The sequence below is a fragment of the Crotalus tigris genome, unplaced genomic scaffold (genome assembly GCF_016545835.1).
Source record: "Crotalus tigris isolate CLP2741 ecotype Arizona unplaced genomic scaffold, ASM1654583v1 scf7180000024309.744930, whole genome shotgun sequence".
Taxonomy (NCBI): domain Eukaryota; kingdom Metazoa; phylum Chordata; class Lepidosauria; order Squamata; family Viperidae; genus Crotalus; species Crotalus tigris.
The window spans coordinates 468391-485629 of record NW_024100481.1 but is presented as its reverse complement, the minus strand read 5'-3'; the positions used below and the strand labels follow the sequence as shown (position 1 = coordinate 485629).

Here is a 17239-nt window from a genome sequence, read left to right as displayed (position 1 = left end):
CTGATGCTTGAGGGGGAGGATATCCGGTGCCCCCTCCCCCCAGCTAGGAGCAATCTCAAAATAACTCTCCCCCTCTGCAAAGCGTCTCTCGGTCTGGCCATGGAGGCGGTGGGCAGCCTGGCCTGGGGCTTCTGGCTGGGGCTTCTGCTCAGCTGGACGGCCCTCGGTAAGCAGAGGGCATCGCTTGGCCCTGGGGTGGCGGGGCTGCTCTCTGGGGCCTCATCCTGTGCCCCCCACTCCCCACACAGGCTCCCCAGAGGGCAACAAGGAGCTTGAGCTGTACAACCGCCTTTTTGCCAACTATGACAAGACCCGGTGGCCGGCACAGAGGGCGGGCGAAGTGCTGCAGGTCTTCTTGAGGCTGACCCTCACCAACCTCATCTCCCTGGTAGGGGGGGCCTTTCCCCACCCCTGGAGGGAAGGGGAGACCAGGGGGCTTCAAGAGAATTGAGGAGTGGTGAATGCTTGCTTCCTTCCTTCCTTCCTTCCTTCCTTCCTTCCTTCCTTCCTTCCTTCCTTCCTTCCTTCCTTCCTTCCTTCCTTCCTTCCTTCCTTCCTTCCTTCCTCCAGAATGCCAAAGAAGAAACGCTGACCACTAATGTCTGGATCACTCAGGCAAGGACCCCCGCTAGGGGACTCTGCATCTGCCCCATTTTGGACGGCCACTGGCCACCCACCACTTGAGGCTCCCTGGGCAGCCCTGGCATTTGACCTTCCAGGCTGCTCTGGAGCAACAGCTCAGGCTGGATTTCAGTCCACCCCATTTGGGGGGGATTCCAGAGGGGGGGTCTGCCCTGCCAGAGAGGGTCACCTCTGCCTCTTTCCCCTCGTGGCCGCAGGAATGGGTGGACTATCGGCTGAACTTCAGCAGGGAGGAATACGACAAGGCCCTTCGGGTGCCGGCTGACATGGTGTGGCTGCCGGACATCGTCCTGGAGAACAAGTGAGTGCAGGAGGTGGGGGGGTTACCAAAGGGAGGTGTCCACCTCCTCCTAACATCCCCTTTCCCCTCCAGCATTGACGGCAAATTTGAGGTGGCCTATTCCGCCAACGTCCTGATCTTCCCGCTGGGGAATATGTACTGGCTGCCCCCCGCCATCTTCCGCAGCTCCTGCGCCATAGAGGTCACCTTCTTCCCTTTTGACTGGCAGAACTGCTCCCTAGTTTTCCGGTGGGTCATGGGCTCTGCTTCGGGGGCACCTGGCCCAGGTCGGCCCCGGGGCTCTGGGCAAGAGGTCATCCGGGCCTCCTTGCGGCAGCTGGGGGGGTGCTGAAGGAGGGGCGGCCTTCCCCCCGGCCTCCTGGTCTTCTGCCCCTCCAGATCCCAAACCCACAACGCCCGAGAGATTGAGCTGCAGTACGGCCTGGATGAAGAAACCCAGAAGCCGGTGAAGGAGGTGATCATTGATTACGCGGCTTTCACAGGTAGCTGGGGAGGGGGCCGCACACTGAGCCGGGAGGGGAGGGGCGAAGCCTCCATGAGGAGTGGCTCTTGGTGCCCCTGGCCTCGAGGAGGGGGGCCCCTGGGGAGCCCAGTGCAGAGCTGTTAGCTGGAACGACCGACCGGAGGGCCTCTGTTTCAGAGAACGGGGAGTGGGCCATCGAGCGCCGCCCAGCCCGCCGCATCCTGGCCCCTGTGGCTGGGCTGGAGGCGCCGGGCTTCTCCGAGATCCACTACTTCCTCATCATCCAGCGCAAGCCGCTCTTCTACGTCATCAACATCATCGTGCCCTGCGTCCTCATCTCCTCCCTGGTGGTCCTGGTCTACTTCGTGCCTGCCCAGGGTGAGCGGGGGGGGGGCAGCTGCTGCTACAGGGGCTGGGGGCACACAGACTGGAAGGGTTGGGGGCTGCTGGGTTGGGGGTTGGGGAGAGAGGGAAGGGCACCGGGAGGCCCCGGGCAGCCTCACCAATGAGATTTCTGCCTGGCAGCCGGGGGCCAAAAGTGCACGATCAGCATCTCAGTCCTGCTGGCCCAGACGGTCTTCCTCATCCTGATTGCCCAGAAGGTGCCCGCCACGTCCCTCGGCGTCCCCCTCATTGGCAAGTGAGTGGATACCAGCCCACGTGGGGGGCTGGGCCCAGGAAACGGCCCCAGCCCACCCGCTGCCTCTCTCCCTCCGGGCGCAGGTACCTGATCTTCGTGATGACGGTGACCACGCTGATCGTCATGAACTGCGTGGTGGTGCTGAACTTCTCCCTGCGCAGCCCCAGCACCCACCTCCTGTCCCCCAGACTCAAACACGTGAGGAGGAGGGGGAGGGGAGGCTCAGGGCCAGGGAGGAGGGCGGCCTGCTGTTTGGGCAGAAAGCGAGGCCGGGATGGTTTGTCTGAAGCCGGGTGTGACGGCCAGGTGGATATGGGCACCCGCTCTAAAGCTGGCGCGTCATCAGTGCCGAGGGACGCTCTAGGACAGTGGTTTTCAACCTTGGAAACTTTAAGATGGGTGGACTTCAACTCCCAGAATTCTGGGAGTTGAAGTCCACCCATCTTAAAGTTTCCAAGGTTGAAAACCACTGTCCTCGGAGCCCTGGAGCTGTCTCACTTCTGAAGGCCGAAGGACTTCCGAGTGGAGCCTGGAGCCCCTCTAAAGGCTGAGTCCCGCTGATGACCCAGGCAGCCCCCAGGGTAGATCAGGGCTGGGCAACCCTGGCCAGTTTAAGGCTTGTAGACGTCAACTCCCAGAATTCCCCAGCCAGCAGAGGCTGGAGACCTCTGAACTAGCTCAGCAGGAGATCCGGGGCTGAAGAAGGAAGGCAGCGGGCGAGAGGAACGAGGCAAAGGAGCGGGCGAGAGGAGCGAGGCGACACGCTCGACCCGGGAGGGCGAATTCCACCCCTTGTGTTTGCCCTCTCGGAAGGTCGGGCAGCCGCTCCCTCCGTTTCCCCATCCCGCAGGACCCCCTAGGCCCTCCGTCCGCGAGCCCGTCGCCGCAGCTTCTTCGGGCACCCCGGCACGCCCGGAAAATCCTCCGGGGGTCACCAGCACGTTAGAGGGAGAACTTTGGGGGCGGCTTCGGTCGCACCGGCCTCTCCTTCGGGTTCGCCCGCCGGGTCGCCACGCGCAGCCCGCGGAGGCGCCAGCCAGCGGGCACGGAGGCCGACTCCGGCCCCGGAACACGCTGGAGTCGCAGGCTGCTTTGGGCTGCTTGCTCGGGGGGGCGGGAGGGGGGTCCGGCTCGGGCAGGGAGGAGGGGCCTGACCGCCCCCTCCCGCTGCCCCCCAGCTCTTCCTCAAGGTCCTGCCGCGCTTCCTGGGCTCCACCATCGGCCCCGCGGACGACGAGTCCCAGGACGCCCCCCGCCCGCGCCGGCACAGCTCCTTCTCCGTCTTGGTCAAGGCCGAGGAGCGCATCCTGAGGGAGGCGCGCAGCGAGCTCCTCTTCCAGTACCAGGGCCGGCGGCACGGGCTGCAGAGGGCGCCCGACAGCGGTGCGGGACCGGGGCAGGCGGGCGGGCGGGCGGGCCGGGAGCAGGAGGGCTCCTCGGGACGTCTCGCTTCCCGCCTGGCTGCCAACCAAGGGCGCCCGCCAGGCGCTTGAAATCCTACCCATGGCGGGGGGGAGGGGGGCAACGGGCAACCCTGGCCTTGACCGGACGTCTCTGACCTTGCCTGAAGCTGCCACCCTCGGAGGCCGCCTTGGCTCCTCGCTCGAGGTCTGTGCCAGCCCGAGACAAACTGCCAACAGGTGGGCAGAGCCCAGGGCCAGGCTGGCACTCGCGGCCCAACGCGCTCCAGAGAAGAGAGACCGGAGCGCCTTGCAGCCAGGCGTGCGTGCAAGAGAGACGGAGGATTTGCTGCGCTTCCTCCCTTCTCACCCGCTCCCCCCTCTGCCCACCTCCCCCCAGGCGGGCTGGACGTGCAGAGGACCGCCATCCTGTACAAGAACCTCTCCAGCCTGGCCCCGGAGATCAAGGAGTGTGTGGACGCCTGCAACTTCATCAGCAAGAGCACCAGGGATCAGAACACCAACGGGGCGGTGAGTCGGCTGGGGCCAACTCAAAGAGAAGCTGCCCCCCCACCGCACTCTCCCTCCCTGCCCGTCTGACCTTTGGCCCCCTCCCTCGCAGGAGATCGAGAACTGGGTCCTGATCGGGCAGATGATGGACAAGCTCTGCTTCTGGCTGGCCATCTCGCTCTTCACCATCGGCACCCTGGCCATCTTCTTCATGGGCCACTTCAACACGGTGCCCGATGACCCCTTCCCAGCCCACTAGGGTGAGGGGCTTCTCTCCAGCCTCTGGCCAGCTGGGCTGGATGCGAAAGGAGGGCCCACCCCTTCAGTGTGGGGGGCTGCCTGATTCACAGCCCCAGTGGCATCTGGGGTCCAGCAGCAGCCCCCCCTGCAAAGCTGCCCAGCCATGAACGGCTCCACGTGGCCCCGAAGCTTGCACACGCCTGAATAAAAGCTTTGAGCCTTCGACCTTTCTCCCCCTCCCGGAGTCTCTGTTGGGTCTCTCTATACCAGCCCCCCCCCCCAGGGAAACCCAGACCACGGGGCAGCCAAGGACAGTCTCTCTGGCCAGAGGCCCAGAAGGCAGGCAGGTGACCCCCGGGAGGACCCCCAGAAGAGCTGGGCCACCGCTTGAAAGGACCTTGTGGAAGCAGCCTTCACGCCCGCCTGGGTCTCTCCCACCTTATCACTCAACCCGCAGCCCTGGCCACATCTGACGGGGCCAAAGTCTGCAGGGGCCAGACTTCGCTGCCTCCATCTTCCTCTGCAGAGCAAACGCCCAGATTTGCTTCTCTCCACTTCTGCACGTATCCCACTTCCTCTTTGCGGGCTTGGAACCTGGAGGCTCACTTGCCGTGTTGCAGTTTGATAATAACTTTGCCCCCGTGCCCCCCCCCCCAAACCTGGCTGCCTGGGTTGCTGGGGCAGCAGCCCTAGAGACCAGAGGGAGGTCAAAAGAACAAGCCAGAGAGTGTCCAGGGCCAGCCCACCATGCATTTCCAAGCTGCTACAGGGAACTCTGTGATGAGGTGGAAGACCCCCCGCCCCCCAGATGACAGTGGGGCTCTGCAGCCTGTGTCTGGGATGTGTGGATGGGAGCCGGGAGGGGACAGCACCCCAGCACCGTGTGGACACAAGGCAGCCCTGCCAAACGGGTCTTCGAGCTGAGCAAGGAGACCAGGCTGGCTCCGTTCGGCTGGTGTGCAGTGCTGCCTTCTTGGCTGAGCGCCGGACGTGTCCCACCTGTGCTCTTGTGCCTCCCTGACCACGTGCAGAGGGGACACGGGGGATCTCCCCAGGCGGGACCCTGCCTGCACGACATTTGGTGAGCCCTCTGCCTCCTGCCCCCCCCCATTCCGGCGCCCTCCACCTCCTGCCCCCCCCCACTCCGGCCGCACACAACACACGGCAGGGCTCAAAGGGGCAGTCAGTTCGGATCATGATTGCTTTTACTCAGTACAAAGCAAAGAGGCAGCTGCTTTCTCTGCAGCCCCCCTGCGCCCCCCTTCCTCAATAAATAGCGTCCACCCCCCCCATCCTGGGAGGAGCCAGTCCGTGTTCTAGGACTGGTGGGAGGAGAAAAGGGGGGCCCTGCCTCGCCTCTGCCCTCGGCTGTGTGTGTGTGTGTGTGTGTGTGTGTGTGTGTGTGTGTGTGTGTGTGTGTGCTGGCCTGGGGGAGCCGGGCCCCTCAGGTCCCGAGGAAAAACTTCCCGTAGAATTTGTTCAGCTGCTCCAGGAAGATGAAGGTCAGGACGGTGTGGGGGCCGAGGCGGGCATAGTAGGGCGTGAAGCCCTTCCAGAGGCTGAAGAAGCCTTCATAGCGGACAACCTTCGCCAGCACGTCCTGAAAGGGGTGGGAGAGAGAGAGAGAAGCCCCCCCAAGGGCGTGAGCAGAACAAGGAGGCAGCCAACCTCTTGAAACCCCCCCCAACATGGGCAGGGACCACGCAGCTGCCCCACACAGCACCTGGGCATCTTTGGCAGAGGCAGCCCACCAACTGAGCTGGGGGGGGGAGGACAGAGTGCAGCAGCCAGTCAGGATCACCCACAGCAGTTTTGTGCACACCACCAAACACCCGCAGTGCCCCCCCCCGGACTTTGCTTCTCCCCAAGGCCTGCTAAAGTCCAACAACCCGCCATCCTGCCTTGGCTGGCTTGCACAACCAGACCCCTCCCCCTCAAAGCAATGCACGCAGGTAAGGCACACACAGCGCCTGCGTCACCCTCACCCAAGGCAGCCACCCGCTCCCGAGAGCCTTGGCTACACTGACCCCCCCCCCTGCTTATCTGGATCTCGCCTAAATTCAGTCCCTGCAGGTCCTGTCCTGCTCCCTCACTCGGAGACCGGCCTGGGAAAGGCCTGGCGGAAGCACTGGAGCAGCCCCAAGGCCTCTGGGGCCAAACCAGCCAGCCACAAATGTCCCCCAGCGAACATCCAGGACAACGGCCTTAACGGGAGGGCAATTAAAGGGGGACCCCCAAGGGTCAGCCCTGGGATTAATTCCTCCATATTTTCATTCACAACAAGACGGAGGCAACACTTATCAAATTTGCAAAGGGTTGAGATAGTCAATATCCTACAGAAGAAAGAGGCTAAAGCTAACACCATTTTTTTTTGTTCAAAGGAAAAAAAAAAAGGAAATCCAATGTATGGGGTGGGGAGGACTGCGCTTGGTGCCAGCACCTCCAAAATAATCTTGAACAGCCTAGCAGTTTTAGGCTGTCTCGACAGAAACTGAATTTCCAAATTGTAGATTCTTCCAGTGGATTTAGAACATAGAAAAATGCGACGGAAACGGACCTTCGAGGTCTCCTGTGGTAGGAGATCCTCTATCATCCCAGACTTTTGGTGGACTTGATGGGATGGAGATACGTGATCAGAGCAGCGGAATAAGAGAACAGAGTAACAGAATTGGGCCAGGCTCCGGCCTAAGCATCCCATGGAGCGGGGGGGGAGGGGGATTTCAGAGGTGGGCAAGCACCATCAGAGGCCAGAGGGCCTTCCCTCATGGAGGGTGAGGGGTCCTGAGTTCAGAGCAGATGGGTGCCAGGAGCCTCCCCCCCCCCGGAAGCCCCTCTCAGAGCTGACCCAGAGGGGCACCGCGAAAGGTGCCTTGCAGAGACCCACCTGAGGGTGGTTGGGGGGGGGGCTTCTGCGGGCACCATTTCTGGGGCAGGAGGACCTGACTGGATCCAAACTTTTGAGGAGTGTTGGGGGGGAAGGAGGGAGCAATTCCCTCGTGGGGCCCCCCAAAGGTGTGTCCTTCCTGATCCCCTCCATCATGCGAGTCTCAGAGGCCCAGGGACTCTGTTGCTGCTGCTGTTTCCTGACTCTTGAAGAGCCCCATTGTGACAGACCAGTTTGCAGCTGCTTCTATCCCAGACACAAACCAGCTCAGGCGCCACCCGGGACAGGCTGACCGCACTCACCAGTCCGTTCCGGTACTCGGGCTTCCCGTCAATCATCCGCATGTTCTGGATCCTGCAGAAGGGCAGAAGAGGCAACGGACGGGTTCAGCCGGAGTGGGGGCCAGCTGCAGACCCCGTGCCCGGTGGCCAAACCAGAGCCAGCCCTGCCCCAGGCGCAGTCAGGAAAGACGACCAAAGAGGCACCTAGCGCAATTTCCCAACCTTGCCAGCATGCGCTGCTCTAGCAGATTTCCCGGGGGTCGTCACCCCCTCCCCACTTCACAATACACTCCCCTGGGCGCCCCAGGAGCCCCACCTGGTCTTGGCGATGTCCACGGGCATGGAGGCTGCCGTCGTCACCAACCCGCGAATCATGCTGGCACAGAAGTGGCACAGGATGTTGTCTTGGAAGTACCCTGGAGGTGAGGCAAAGGCAGGGGGGGGCTGTTGCTGCTGCACCCACCCCAGGCAGCGCCGACTGTCTGGACCCAGCCTCTGCCCAGGAGCTTCGCCTGAGGGAGGGGCTACTCAGCCACAGCAGGGGGGGGGAGACTGTGAAGCCCCCAAAGCGCCTTCCCCAAAGCTGCTGCTGCTACTGCAGGACCACTGCGCGCACACACTCCATCAGCCCCTCTCCAGTCTTACGACCAGGTGAAGACGGCGGAGGCACACGGACCCCTCTCTAAAGGGCCGACCCTCCAAAGGCTCCCGGTTCTTAGCCTTCACCCACCTACCCGAGTCCAGGAGGAACTGCTTCGACTGGGAGTAGGAGGCTAGCTGGGCTGCGTTGACAACCACCGCCCGGGCCATGGTGGGCACACATCCCTAGGCAGAGGAGGAAGGGGGCGAGAGGGCAGGGCTAGGCTCCCAGAGGGAGGGGGCAGGGGGTCAAGGGTGGTCCGGGAGGGGGGTGGGCAGGGGCTGCTGCTGGAGGCAGCGAGGGGAGGAACCGGGCAGGGACCCCAAGAGGCCACCGGGGCTCACTCCCCCTCCCAGGCGATCCGAGCCCCCCCCCCCGCCATCCCGGGGCCGCCTACCCTCCAGAGCGTGGGGACGCCTTCCTCGCGGGTGATGCGCAGCAGCGCGTTGAAGACGTTGCTGTAGCCGCGGCGCTGCTCGGGGGGCAGCCTGCAAGGGAGGAGGGAAAGAGCGGAGCAGCTGCCGCCGCCGTCGCTCCCCCCCGACCCGCGCCCCCGCCCAGCCGGGCCCCCGGACGCACCTGCCGTCGGCGGTCATGCGGATGAGGGCCACCTCGGCGGGGGTGCCCACGAAGGCCCCGGTGGCGCCGGCCGTCATGCCGATGAGCGCCTTGAGCAGGAAGCTGGGGGGCGTCCCGTCGGCGCCCGTCAGCCGCTCGAAGAGGACGGTGTAGATGCCCAGCCGGGTGGTCGTGTAGGTGGCCTGGCGGAGCAGCCCGGCCGAGAGCCTGCAGGGGGCGGGGGGGGGGCAGAGCAGCCGTGAGCCCCCGCCCGCGCCCCCTGCCCGTCCCCCCCGTCCGTCCCGCCCGCTACCCACCCGGTGTAGATGCCGCGCAGCCCCTCCTGGCGGAGGATGCTGCCCACCGCGTGCAGGCTGGTCCGGTACTCGCGCGTCTTGGCGCCCTCGCCGCTCAACTGCATCCGGTTCTTCACCAGGTCCAGCGGCTGCACGAACACCGTGGCCGCCATCCTGCGGGAAGGGAGGGAGGGAGAGGTGGGGGTCGCACCGGGCGGGGGGAGGGGCTCCTCCCGTGGCCGCCGCTGCCCCGCCCCTCCCGGCGCTCACCCGGCCAGGCCGCCGAAGAGGAACTTGACCGACTTAGGGGAGGTCTTGGGCTTCCCCGGCCCGGACGCCGCCATGCCGGCTCCGTTGGCGCCGGGATCAAGGTGACTCGGGTCGGGGTGCGCGCGCAGCGGAGAGGTCGGGAGGGGAACGGAGGAGCACGGAGGATTATGGGCGTCGTAGTCCGGGGGGCCGCGACGGCTGCGGTGGAGTCACGTGGGGAGAGCAGGGGCGGGGCCGAGTGCGGAAGGACGGAGCGGGACTACAACGCTCGGCATCCTCCGCGCCCGGGAGCCGCCCCTCCCGCTGCGCAGGCGCGGAAGGACGGTGTCTACCCCGCCCTCGCCCGTCTCTCGCGAGAGCGTCGCATCTTCACGGAGCGCGCAGGGCTTGTAAACAGAGCGTCGGGCGGCGGGCGCCCCTCCGGGAAGGTGAGACGGGGGGGACGGACGGGGGGGGGCTGCCGTGGCTCCTCCGTCGGCGGGCGAGGGGGCGGCGGCGGGGGTCTCTGAGTCTTCCCGGGCGCCGCCGAGGCGGCGGAGGGGGAGGCGGGGGCGAGCCGGGCAAGGGTCGCCTCCCCCCCCGAGCCCCCCTGGGGTGGGGTCCGGGGGAGGGGCCGCCCCTGGGGGAGGGGCCGGGGAGGAAGACCCGACCGGAGGCGCCGGGTGGGGGCAGCCAGGCAAAGCTCGCCCCCCTCCAAGCAGGGGCCGCCGCGGGGGCCCCCCGCCCGGAGAGCGCAGCCGTCGCGGGGCGGGGGTCGCGGATCCCGTGGGGGGCGGCTGCGGCACAGCGGAGGCAGGAACGGCCAGAGCTCCCCCAGGGGCCCCTCCCCCCCTAACCGGTTCTTCTGGCTTAGGCGGCGCCGCCGACTCCCCGGGCGGAGCGGGGCGGCCCTTGCGCCGCCCAGCGGAGCCCCAACTGCTCGAAAACGGGCGCCGCCAGGTGGATCCGCGGCTCTGTAAGGCCCGGGCCGGAGAAAGGGGGACGGCAGGACCCCCGTTGCCCACCCCGGAGGACGCTCCCTGGGCTTCGCCGCGCTCAGCGTTGGGCTTTGGGAACTTGCCCCGGTGGGGATCCCCGTAGGGCAACCGGGTCCTCCCCACAGAGGGGGGTGGGAAGACATAGCCTGGATGTCCCCAGCCTCGTTGCAAGGGTGGAGGGGGAGGAATCGGGACGGTCAGTTCAAAGCAAGCAGAGGGGACCCTCGGCCCAAAAGACCCCCCCACACCGCAAAAGAAGGAAAAGCCGAGAGCGGAGACCCTTCGGCTGACGGGGGGGGGGGGGAGGTCATAGGAGAGGGAAAGGGGGCGTCCCGGAGGGGGAGGCTGCAGAGGCAGGAGCAGGCAGTGCCGGCTGACTCAGCAGAGCAGCCCGTCGAACCCCAATGGACACCTGGTGTCAAGTGCTTTGCTGAGACTTGAGGGGCACAGTCCAGGGTAGTTCAGATGATCTCGGAGGGACCCTGGAGCATAACCTGGGCAAGTAAAGTGTCCAGGGAAGGTGCAGGTGAGCTGCTAAGAGACAATCTGCCTCCAGCCTCTTCAGGAAGGCCAGAGAAGGGCTGGGGGGAGGTGATTATGCAAGGAGAGCCATTCTCAGCTGCTCCCCCCCATGCGCCTGGATGGCCAGGTTGAGCGCAGGCCACCCCCAACCTGCCTCCTGGCCCAGCCTTTGGGGCTGAGCCGAACAGAGAGGTGAAGGAAACCTCGCTGGGATGGGCCTGGGCATCCTCAGCGCCCAGAATGCGTGCCCCAACTCAGCGACAATTGGCGCTTCCTTCCATGAGCTGTTTAATCAAGTTGCGGCTCCTTTGGATTGGGGAGTCTGTGTGTGAATCCAGCCAGTTGTGGCTTAATACTCCGTACTGCAGCAGGACCATGGTTTAGCACAGGGGTAGGCAACCTTGGCCCTTTTGTGACTCGTGGACTTCAATTCCCAGAATTCCTGAGCCAGCCATGGTGAGGGGAAAGGGAGAGGTTTCCAAGCTGAATTATGCTGGCTCAGGAATTCTGGGAGTTGGAGTCCATGAGTCATAAAAGAGCCAAGGTTGCCTATCTCTGGTTTAGCATGATGAGTGGAAGGCCTCCTTTGGCCTGCCTGCCCTGCAAAGCCCCTGGCAGCCGGCCTGCCAGCGTCTAAGGGAGTTTGTCAGGTGTCCAGGATTCTAGTGCCCGGCCCACCAGGTGCCCCTCAAAGGAGGAGGCCAGGCGGCAAGAAGAGGCGGTTCCAGCCCTGAATTCTAGAAGGGGCACTGCTGATCCTAACTCTAGGGGGGGGGAACATGCAGACTACTGAGAAGCAGGGAGCAACTTGGGGGGGCACCACATGGGCCCCGGCCTTTTGTACAGGGGTGTTTTGGCTGCCTGCCGAAGGGGCAGGTGCAGCTCTGGCCAGGCAGGGCCTGCTTCAGGGCTGACCCTTTACCTGGGCCCACTGGACCCCGAGGAAGCTCGGCTAATCGGAGGGGCCTTCAGAATCAGCCGAAGGAACGGAGTTTTTGATGCAGCACAGAGTTAGTCCTCAGAGACTTTGCTGGGCAGAAAAGGTGCAGGGGGGCTCCAGGAGGGAGGGGGCTGCTGAGCCCACCATAGATGAGCAGCTGAGGCCAAAGGCCACATGAGCTGGTCCTATCTGTGGTGGAGCCCTCCCCACCTCCCTCCCTCCATCCACCAGGTTGGCACTGGCAGGTCTTTTTTGCCCGTCAGCAGTTCTTTGCCACCTTCTCTGGAGGTCCTGTGTGCTCCCGGCATGCCAGAGCTGAATGCCAGTCTCTGTTGTGTGCGTGGGCAACAGGCAGCAGCGTTGGGCAGGGGGGCTGGGCCTAACGGTCCATGAGCTTCTTGGAGGCGGCGCACGAACAAGAGCTGCCTAGCAGGATAAGCAGTGCTGCTAGTCCCTGGTGGGGCTGAGAACCCAGATGGTCTGGCGGGCACCTCCCTGCCTGAGAGTCAGCGGGGGGGGGGGGGAAAGGCAGTCTCTTTCCTTGCCTGATGGGCTCTGCCACCTTCTCCTAGGAGCTCCGGCTGCCCCCCCCCCCCAGCTTCAGGATGCAACCCAGGCACCTCCTGCCAGCCGCTGCGGCCCTCGTCCTGCCAGTCTGCCTGTTGTGGGAGCTGCCGGCCGTAAAGGGCTACATCCACGCGGTGAGCTCCCCCCCCCCACCCAGCACAGCCCGGGGTCCCTTTCCCTGCCACCTCCTGAAATGCTGGCTGTCACCACTAGAGGGCGCTTGGACCATGGCAGGGCCCTTGCAGAGCTGGCTGGGCAAGATGGCCTGGGGGGGGGCCGGTTTGCCACCTGGGGGGGGGGGCTGCTTCCCTGCTGCAAAAGGGCTGGTTGGTGCCCAAAGCTGCAGCTGCCTGAACAGCTGGCACCCTGCAAACTGCAGAGAAGAGAGATTGCAGCAACGGGGGGGGGGGGTCCCAAGGTCGACTGCCTGGGGCCCCTGAGTGGGTAGAAAGGGCCCACGGCTGCAGCCAGCACACCTGAAGGGTGACTGGACGTGCTCCCTCCCTGCTCTACTCTGCCCCTGGCCGCCCCTTTCACTCTCTCCTCCCTCCTCAGGTGTCGGACCATAACACCAGCATGGAGTTCTCTGACCTGCCGGCCATTTTCGGCTATCCACTGTCCCGGCAAGGACTCGTGGTGGGTATCTGGGCGGGTGGAGAGTCGTCCCCGCCCTCCCTCCGTCCCTGCCCCCCTCCCTGAGCTGCCTGCCTCCCCCACAGGGTCTCCTAGTGGAAGCCAGGCCGGCCAACGCCTGCCTGCCCCTCGAGGCGCCTCCGTCCAACAGCAGCGTCTTCATCGCCCTCGTCCGGCGGTACAACTGCAGCTTTGATGTCAAGGTGAGGAGCGGGGGGGGGGCAAGACCCTTCGCCAGGGTTTCTACACTGCACTGGCCGAGCCAAAGACCCAGGCTAGGGAGATGTGGGCAGAGCCTGGGGGTGTCTGGGGGGGCTTGTGGAGAAGAGGTGCTGGGGGAGCTGCCTCAGCCCCTCCCCCATGTCCCCTGGCAGGTCTACCATGCTCAGCAGGCCGGGTTCCTGGCCGTCATTGTCCACAACGTCGGCTCGGATGATCTGCTCAACATGGTCTGGGAGGACGGTGAGTGGAGGCAGGAGGCTTCACTCGGGGCCTTCGGGGGTCCCTTCAGCTCCTTCCCCCCCTGACCGCCCCCCCTTCCTTCTCCAGACCAGCTGCGCAGGCGCATCACGGTTCCTTCCGTCTTCACGGGCGAAACGGCAGCCACCTACCTGCGAAGCCTCTTCACCTACGAGAAAGGGTAGGCCCCGCGGCACAGGTGGAGGCAGGGGGCCCTGGGGAGGACTGGGGGCCCCAGAATGAACGGGCTCCCCACAACTGGCCTGATTCTGGCCTCCCAGCCCGTGTGGAAGGTCCAGGGCTTGGCGTGGGCTTCCGACACTGGAAGAACAGGCAAAGAATAAAGGCGCTCTCAGGTGGATTCAGCCACGGTGGCTGCAACATAAAAAAACTTAGAAAATTATGCAGATGCGAAGGGGTGTGTGGTTTCCTGCAGCTTGGGGTCTTCTGGCTGGGGTGGGTGGGGGTGTAATTTGTGAAAGGAGCCGTTTCAGTTCCTGCCACTCTGAATGTCGGCATGTCTGTGATGCAGCCGGGACCATTTTTCCGAGGCTGGATCTGCTTGGGAATCTTTCCAGGAGGAGGGGGGAGGGGATCTCTGTCCTCTGCTCCCCCGGGGGCCTAATGCTTCTCCCCCCTTCCTCTGCAGGGGCCACGTTGTCCTGATCCCCGAGTACATCTTCCCGCTTGGCTACTACCTCATCCCCTTCACAGGCGTGGTGGGCGTGGTGATTGCCGTGATGTGCGCCATCCTGGTGAGGGATCACGGGGTTCCGGCAGGGAGGGGGCCCCGGGGGGGGGGGAAGCTCAGTTTCTGGCTCTTGATTTTGCACCCAATAAAACTCGGGGTGGCCAGTGCGGGCAGGGGGGCGCCCCGTGCAGCTCACCTGGGTCAGGTGGTGGCAGGGGACTCCGTGGGATGGTGCTTGGAGGAAGCGCTGAGCTGGTCCTGTCGGCCCCTCGTTCCCAGAGACAGTTCGCTTCTGCTCTGCTTTCCCCGTTTTTTGAGAATAGCCCGGTTAGCGTTTGTGCGCGTGTGCGTGTTCAACCCCCCCCCCCAGTAAGATTTGAATCTGGGAAATCTGCTCCTGTGTGGCAGATTGTTCGGTGTATGCAACATCGGAAGAGGATGCGGAAGGATCGGCTCTCCAAGGAGCAGCTGAAAAAGATCCCTGTGCACAAGTACAAGAAAGGTGAGGGAGGGGCTGGGGGGGAAACTGGGGACCTGCCTTCCTCCACTCACCTTGGGCACCCAAAATAACCTCTGGGGGGGGGGCTGAGGAGAAGTTGGCTGACCCAGCCACCTGGCTCCCCTCATTCCTTTCTGGCCATACGCTGCAGCAGCAGCCCCCCCCCCCTTCTGACTGCAGCAATGCTTCCCCGCCCCCTCCCCTCCCCTGCATTTTCTTCCTTCCTTTTTCAACCCTGGGGGAGCAGCTGGCATGTTCCAGGCTGAGGTGGTGCAGAGACAGGCCTGTCCCATTCCGGGTGGGGGGGAGGGCTGGGAGCCAGGATAGTCCCCTCCTCAAGCTGACCACTTTTGTGTGCCAGCCTCTTAGCTTGGGCCCACAAATCGTTGGTATGGCTGCGGGGGGGGGCGCGGGGGAGGTGAGTGGGCTTTGAGCTAGCATCAGCCTGCCTGGAGGGGCTTCTTTGCCCCCAGCGCTCAGCTCCCTCCTGCTCCAGACGGACAGAAGCCGCTCCCTTCTCTGCTCCGCTTGATTCGGGGCGCCAATAACGCCCGTTCCCCAGCCGTGGAAACCCCTCCGGGACCCGGGCCAGGGGGAGCCGCGGGGCCACGTGCTCCAGGCGGGTTTACGGATGCCCGCTCGGAGGCAGAGACCATCACCCCCCCCCCCCAGCGCCAGGCATTTCCTGCCGGCCTTGCAGCAGCAGCAGCGCCGGGGGCCGCCTTGGCCGGGAGGGAGGGGCGGGGGGCTCCGGGCTGCTGCTCCAGGCCGGCCTCCTCCGTTCCCCCCCCCGCTCTTGTTCCCTCCCGCGCACCGTCGTCCCGGGAGGCCCCGCCCGATCTCGGCCCGGTCAGGCGAGGCAGCGGGAGGGCTGCGGCCGCCGCCCCTCGGCCCTCCGCGGGAGAAGTGGGGCCGACGGGGCGGGGCGGCTCCGGGGCCGCGCTGTGCCTTTCCGGGCGGGGGCCGCGGCGTCGGACGGCAGGAAGGAAGCGGCGGCCGCCCAGCGCAGCGCAGCTCTTGCCTTATAAGGCCGGGCGCGCGGCTCTTTGGCAGCTCCGCCGAGGCGCCCTCCGACCACTTCCCTTCGCGGGCGCAGCGAGCCGCCCAGCTCGGCTTCCTGTTTTCGTAGCCCGCAGATTCGCGCGCCCACGTGCGTGGAAAGGCGGCAGGCGGAGACCGCGGTGCTTCCCCTCCCCCGCCCGCCCTGCCTCGTTTGGGGGAGCAGCCGCCCGGGACCCCCCACGCTCTCCTGGGAGGGAGGGAGGGAGCCGGCCCACTTGCGCCAGTCTCCGGCCACCGAGGGGCGCACGCGAGCGCTGTGGGCACATGAGATGGCCGTGGGGGGCTGATGCACCCCGTCTTCTCCTCCCAGGAGACGAGTATGACGTCTGTGCCATCTGCCTGGAAGAGTATGAAGATGGGGACCGGCTGCGAATCCTGCCGTGCTCCCACGGTGAGCTGCGGCCGAGGGCTGGCCTTGGTCTGCGCGAGGGGGTGGCTCTGGGTTCAGCCCGGCCAGAGGTTGCTGGGCATCGGCTTTCCTCGGGCGAACAGCTGGCTGACGACCCATGAGCCGGCCTGGTTGGGCGACGTAGGGAAGGAAGGGGGTGAGCCTGGACCCCTTTCTTCCCCTTCAGCCTATCACTGCAAGTGCGTGGACCCGTGGCTGACCCAGACCAAGAAGACCTGCCCGGTTTGCAAGCAGCGGGTGATCCGCTCCCCGGAGGACTCGGACTCGGAAGGGGAGGAGGGCACCGACCCTACCGTGCCCGGCCAGAGCGAGGGGGTGGCAGTGGACTTGGGGCAGGAGGAGGATTCGGAGCGCACCCCCTTGTTGCGCCCCTCGCCCAGCACAGCTGTGGCCCCCCCTTGCTTTGGCAGCATGGCCCGGTCGGTCCCCTCGAGCCCCCAGGAGCTTCTGGCAGAGGGTGGGGAGGAGCCGCCCCCCAGCCCTCCCTCACAGAGCCAGCTGCTGGTCTAGCCCACCGCCCAGGCTCGGGTGGCTGGCAAACCCCCTCCTCTCAGCACAGGTGGGAAAGGCTGCAGAAGAGTCCTTTTGCACCCGGTCCGGCTTCCAGGCTTTGTAACTGCAGGGCTGGTGCAAGGCCCTAGTTCTTGCACACTCCCCCCTTGGCGTGTGGAGTAGAAGATGGGGATCTTCATGGTGCAAGAGAAGCAGCAGGTCCTCCCTTCCAGCCCCCCCGCCAGCCTGGCAGGATGCTTGGCAAGGTGGAGCAGCGTCCTGGGTGCCAGACGCCCTTCTTTGGGCTGTTCCCCGGCCCTTCCGCAGACACAGTCCAGGCCTTCTCCTGCACTTCTCTGTGCACTGCCAAGCGGGAGAGCCTGGAGCAGATTCCTAACAGCCTGGGGGATGATGGGTAGGGGGCCCTGAACCGTTGCTGAGCAGGCTTGTCTTCCTCTATGCTTCCTTGGCTGGACCAGTTATGTGCCAACCGAGCCCTTTCCCCCCAGGGGGCAGCCCTTCAGAAAAGGGGGCGAGAATCTCCCCCCCCCACACACACCAAGTCTCCCTATCACGCTGCTGGCTCTTCTGCCAAACACCTGAGGGATTTTTACTTTTAGTGACTTTCAGCTGATTGGGCAGATTCTGCCAAAGGACGGTGGGGGAGGGGCACAGCAAGGGCAAAGGGAAGGAGCAGGCAGCCCTCCACTCAATAAAAATACAATTTACATTCAGTTGCATCCTTTTTTCTTTTTAGCAAAAAGTGAACCAAAGATGAAACTGGTCTGAGCGAACTTGGAGAGAAAGCCCTCCAGGTATGTGTGGGGGGGGGGAGCAGAAGTGAACATGGGAGGAAAGGCGAG

At 64.9% G+C, this 17239-nt stretch overlaps 3 protein-coding genes across 4 annotated transcripts; 2 read left to right on the top strand and 1 right to left on the bottom strand.

Moving 5' to 3' along the window:
- Nucleotides 1-40: 40 nt before the first annotated feature.
- Nucleotides 41-4433, top strand: CHRNE (cholinergic receptor nicotinic epsilon subunit). Of its 2 annotated transcripts, XM_039324821.1 has the most exons (12): nt 41-166; nt 249-388; nt 571-615; nt 840-943; nt 1016-1171; nt 1322-1425; nt 1584-1784; nt 1932-2046; nt 2130-2244; nt 3225-3429; nt 3847-3977; nt 4069-4433. In XM_039324821.1, exons 1-12 carry the CDS (start codon nt 100-102, stop codon nt 4213-4215), a joined length of 1530 nt encoding a protein of 509 aa, XP_039180755.1. In that variant the 5' UTR covers nt 41-99; the 3' UTR covers nt 4216-4433. The 2 variants fall into 2 exon arrangements, with proteins under 2 accessions (XP_039180755.1, XP_039180756.1); XM_039324822.1 differs by lacking the exon at nt 571-615.
- Nucleotides 4434-5591: 1158 nt separating this feature from the next.
- On the bottom strand, nt 5592-9318 carry SLC25A11 (solute carrier family 25 member 11). Its single transcript, XM_039324785.1, has 8 exons — nt 9126-9318; nt 8877-9029; nt 8581-8787; nt 8399-8489; nt 8096-8186; nt 7678-7777; nt 7383-7434; nt 5592-5796 (listed from the first exon to the last, which is right to left on the bottom strand). The coding sequence occupies exons 1-8, from the start codon at nt 9197-9199 to the stop codon at nt 5641-5643; spliced, it is 924 nt and encodes a 307-aa protein (XP_039180719.1). The 5' UTR covers nt 9200-9318; the 3' UTR covers nt 5592-5640.
- A 104-nt stretch (nt 9319-9422) lies between these two features.
- On the top strand, nt 9423-17110 carry RNF167 (ring finger protein 167). Its single transcript, XM_039324784.1, has 10 exons — nt 9423-9553; nt 12137-12265; nt 12687-12767; nt 12851-12967; nt 13139-13226; nt 13314-13404; nt 13873-13978; nt 14323-14416; nt 15786-15866; nt 16051-17110. The coding sequence occupies exons 2-10, from the start codon at nt 12170-12172 to the stop codon at nt 16392-16394; spliced, it is 1098 nt and encodes a 365-aa protein (XP_039180718.1). The 5' UTR covers nt 9423-9553; nt 12137-12169; the 3' UTR covers nt 16395-17110.
- The last annotated feature ends 129 nt before the right edge of the window (nt 17111-17239 follow it).

Coding starts and splice junctions, on each gene's coding strand:
- CHRNE (XM_039324821.1), top strand. CDS start 100: ATGGAGGCGGTGGGCAGCCTGGCCTGGGGCTTCTGGCTGGGGCTTCTG. Junction 616..839: donor CTAATGTCTGGATCACTCAG/GCAAGGACCCCC, acceptor TCGTGGCCGCAG/GAATGGGTGGACTATCGGCT. Junction 3,978..4,068: donor ATCAGAACACCAACGGGGCG/GTGAGTCGGCTG, acceptor CCTCCCTCGCAG/GAGATCGAGAACTGGGTCCT.
- SLC25A11 (XM_039324785.1), bottom strand. CDS start 9,199: ATGGCGGCGTCCGGGCCGGGGAAGCCCAAGACCTCCCCTAAGTCGGTC. Junction 8,788..8,876: donor CTGCGCGGCATCTACACCGG/GTGGGTAGCGGG, acceptor CGCCCCCTGCAG/GCTCTCGGCCGGGCTGCTCC. Junction 5,797..7,382: donor CCGAGTACCGGAACGGACTG/GTGAGTGCGGTC, acceptor CACCCCTTTCAG/GACGTGCTGGCGAAGGTTGT.
- RNF167 (XM_039324784.1), top strand. CDS start 12,170: ATGCAACCCAGGCACCTCCTGCCAGCCGCTGCGGCCCTCGTCCTGCCA. Junction 13,979..14,322: donor CCGTGATGTGCGCCATCCTG/GTGAGGGATCAC, acceptor CCTGTGTGGCAG/ATTGTTCGGTGTATGCAACA. Junction 14,417..15,785: donor TGTGCACAAGTACAAGAAAG/GTGAGGGAGGGG, acceptor TTCTCCTCCCAG/GAGACGAGTATGACGTCTGT.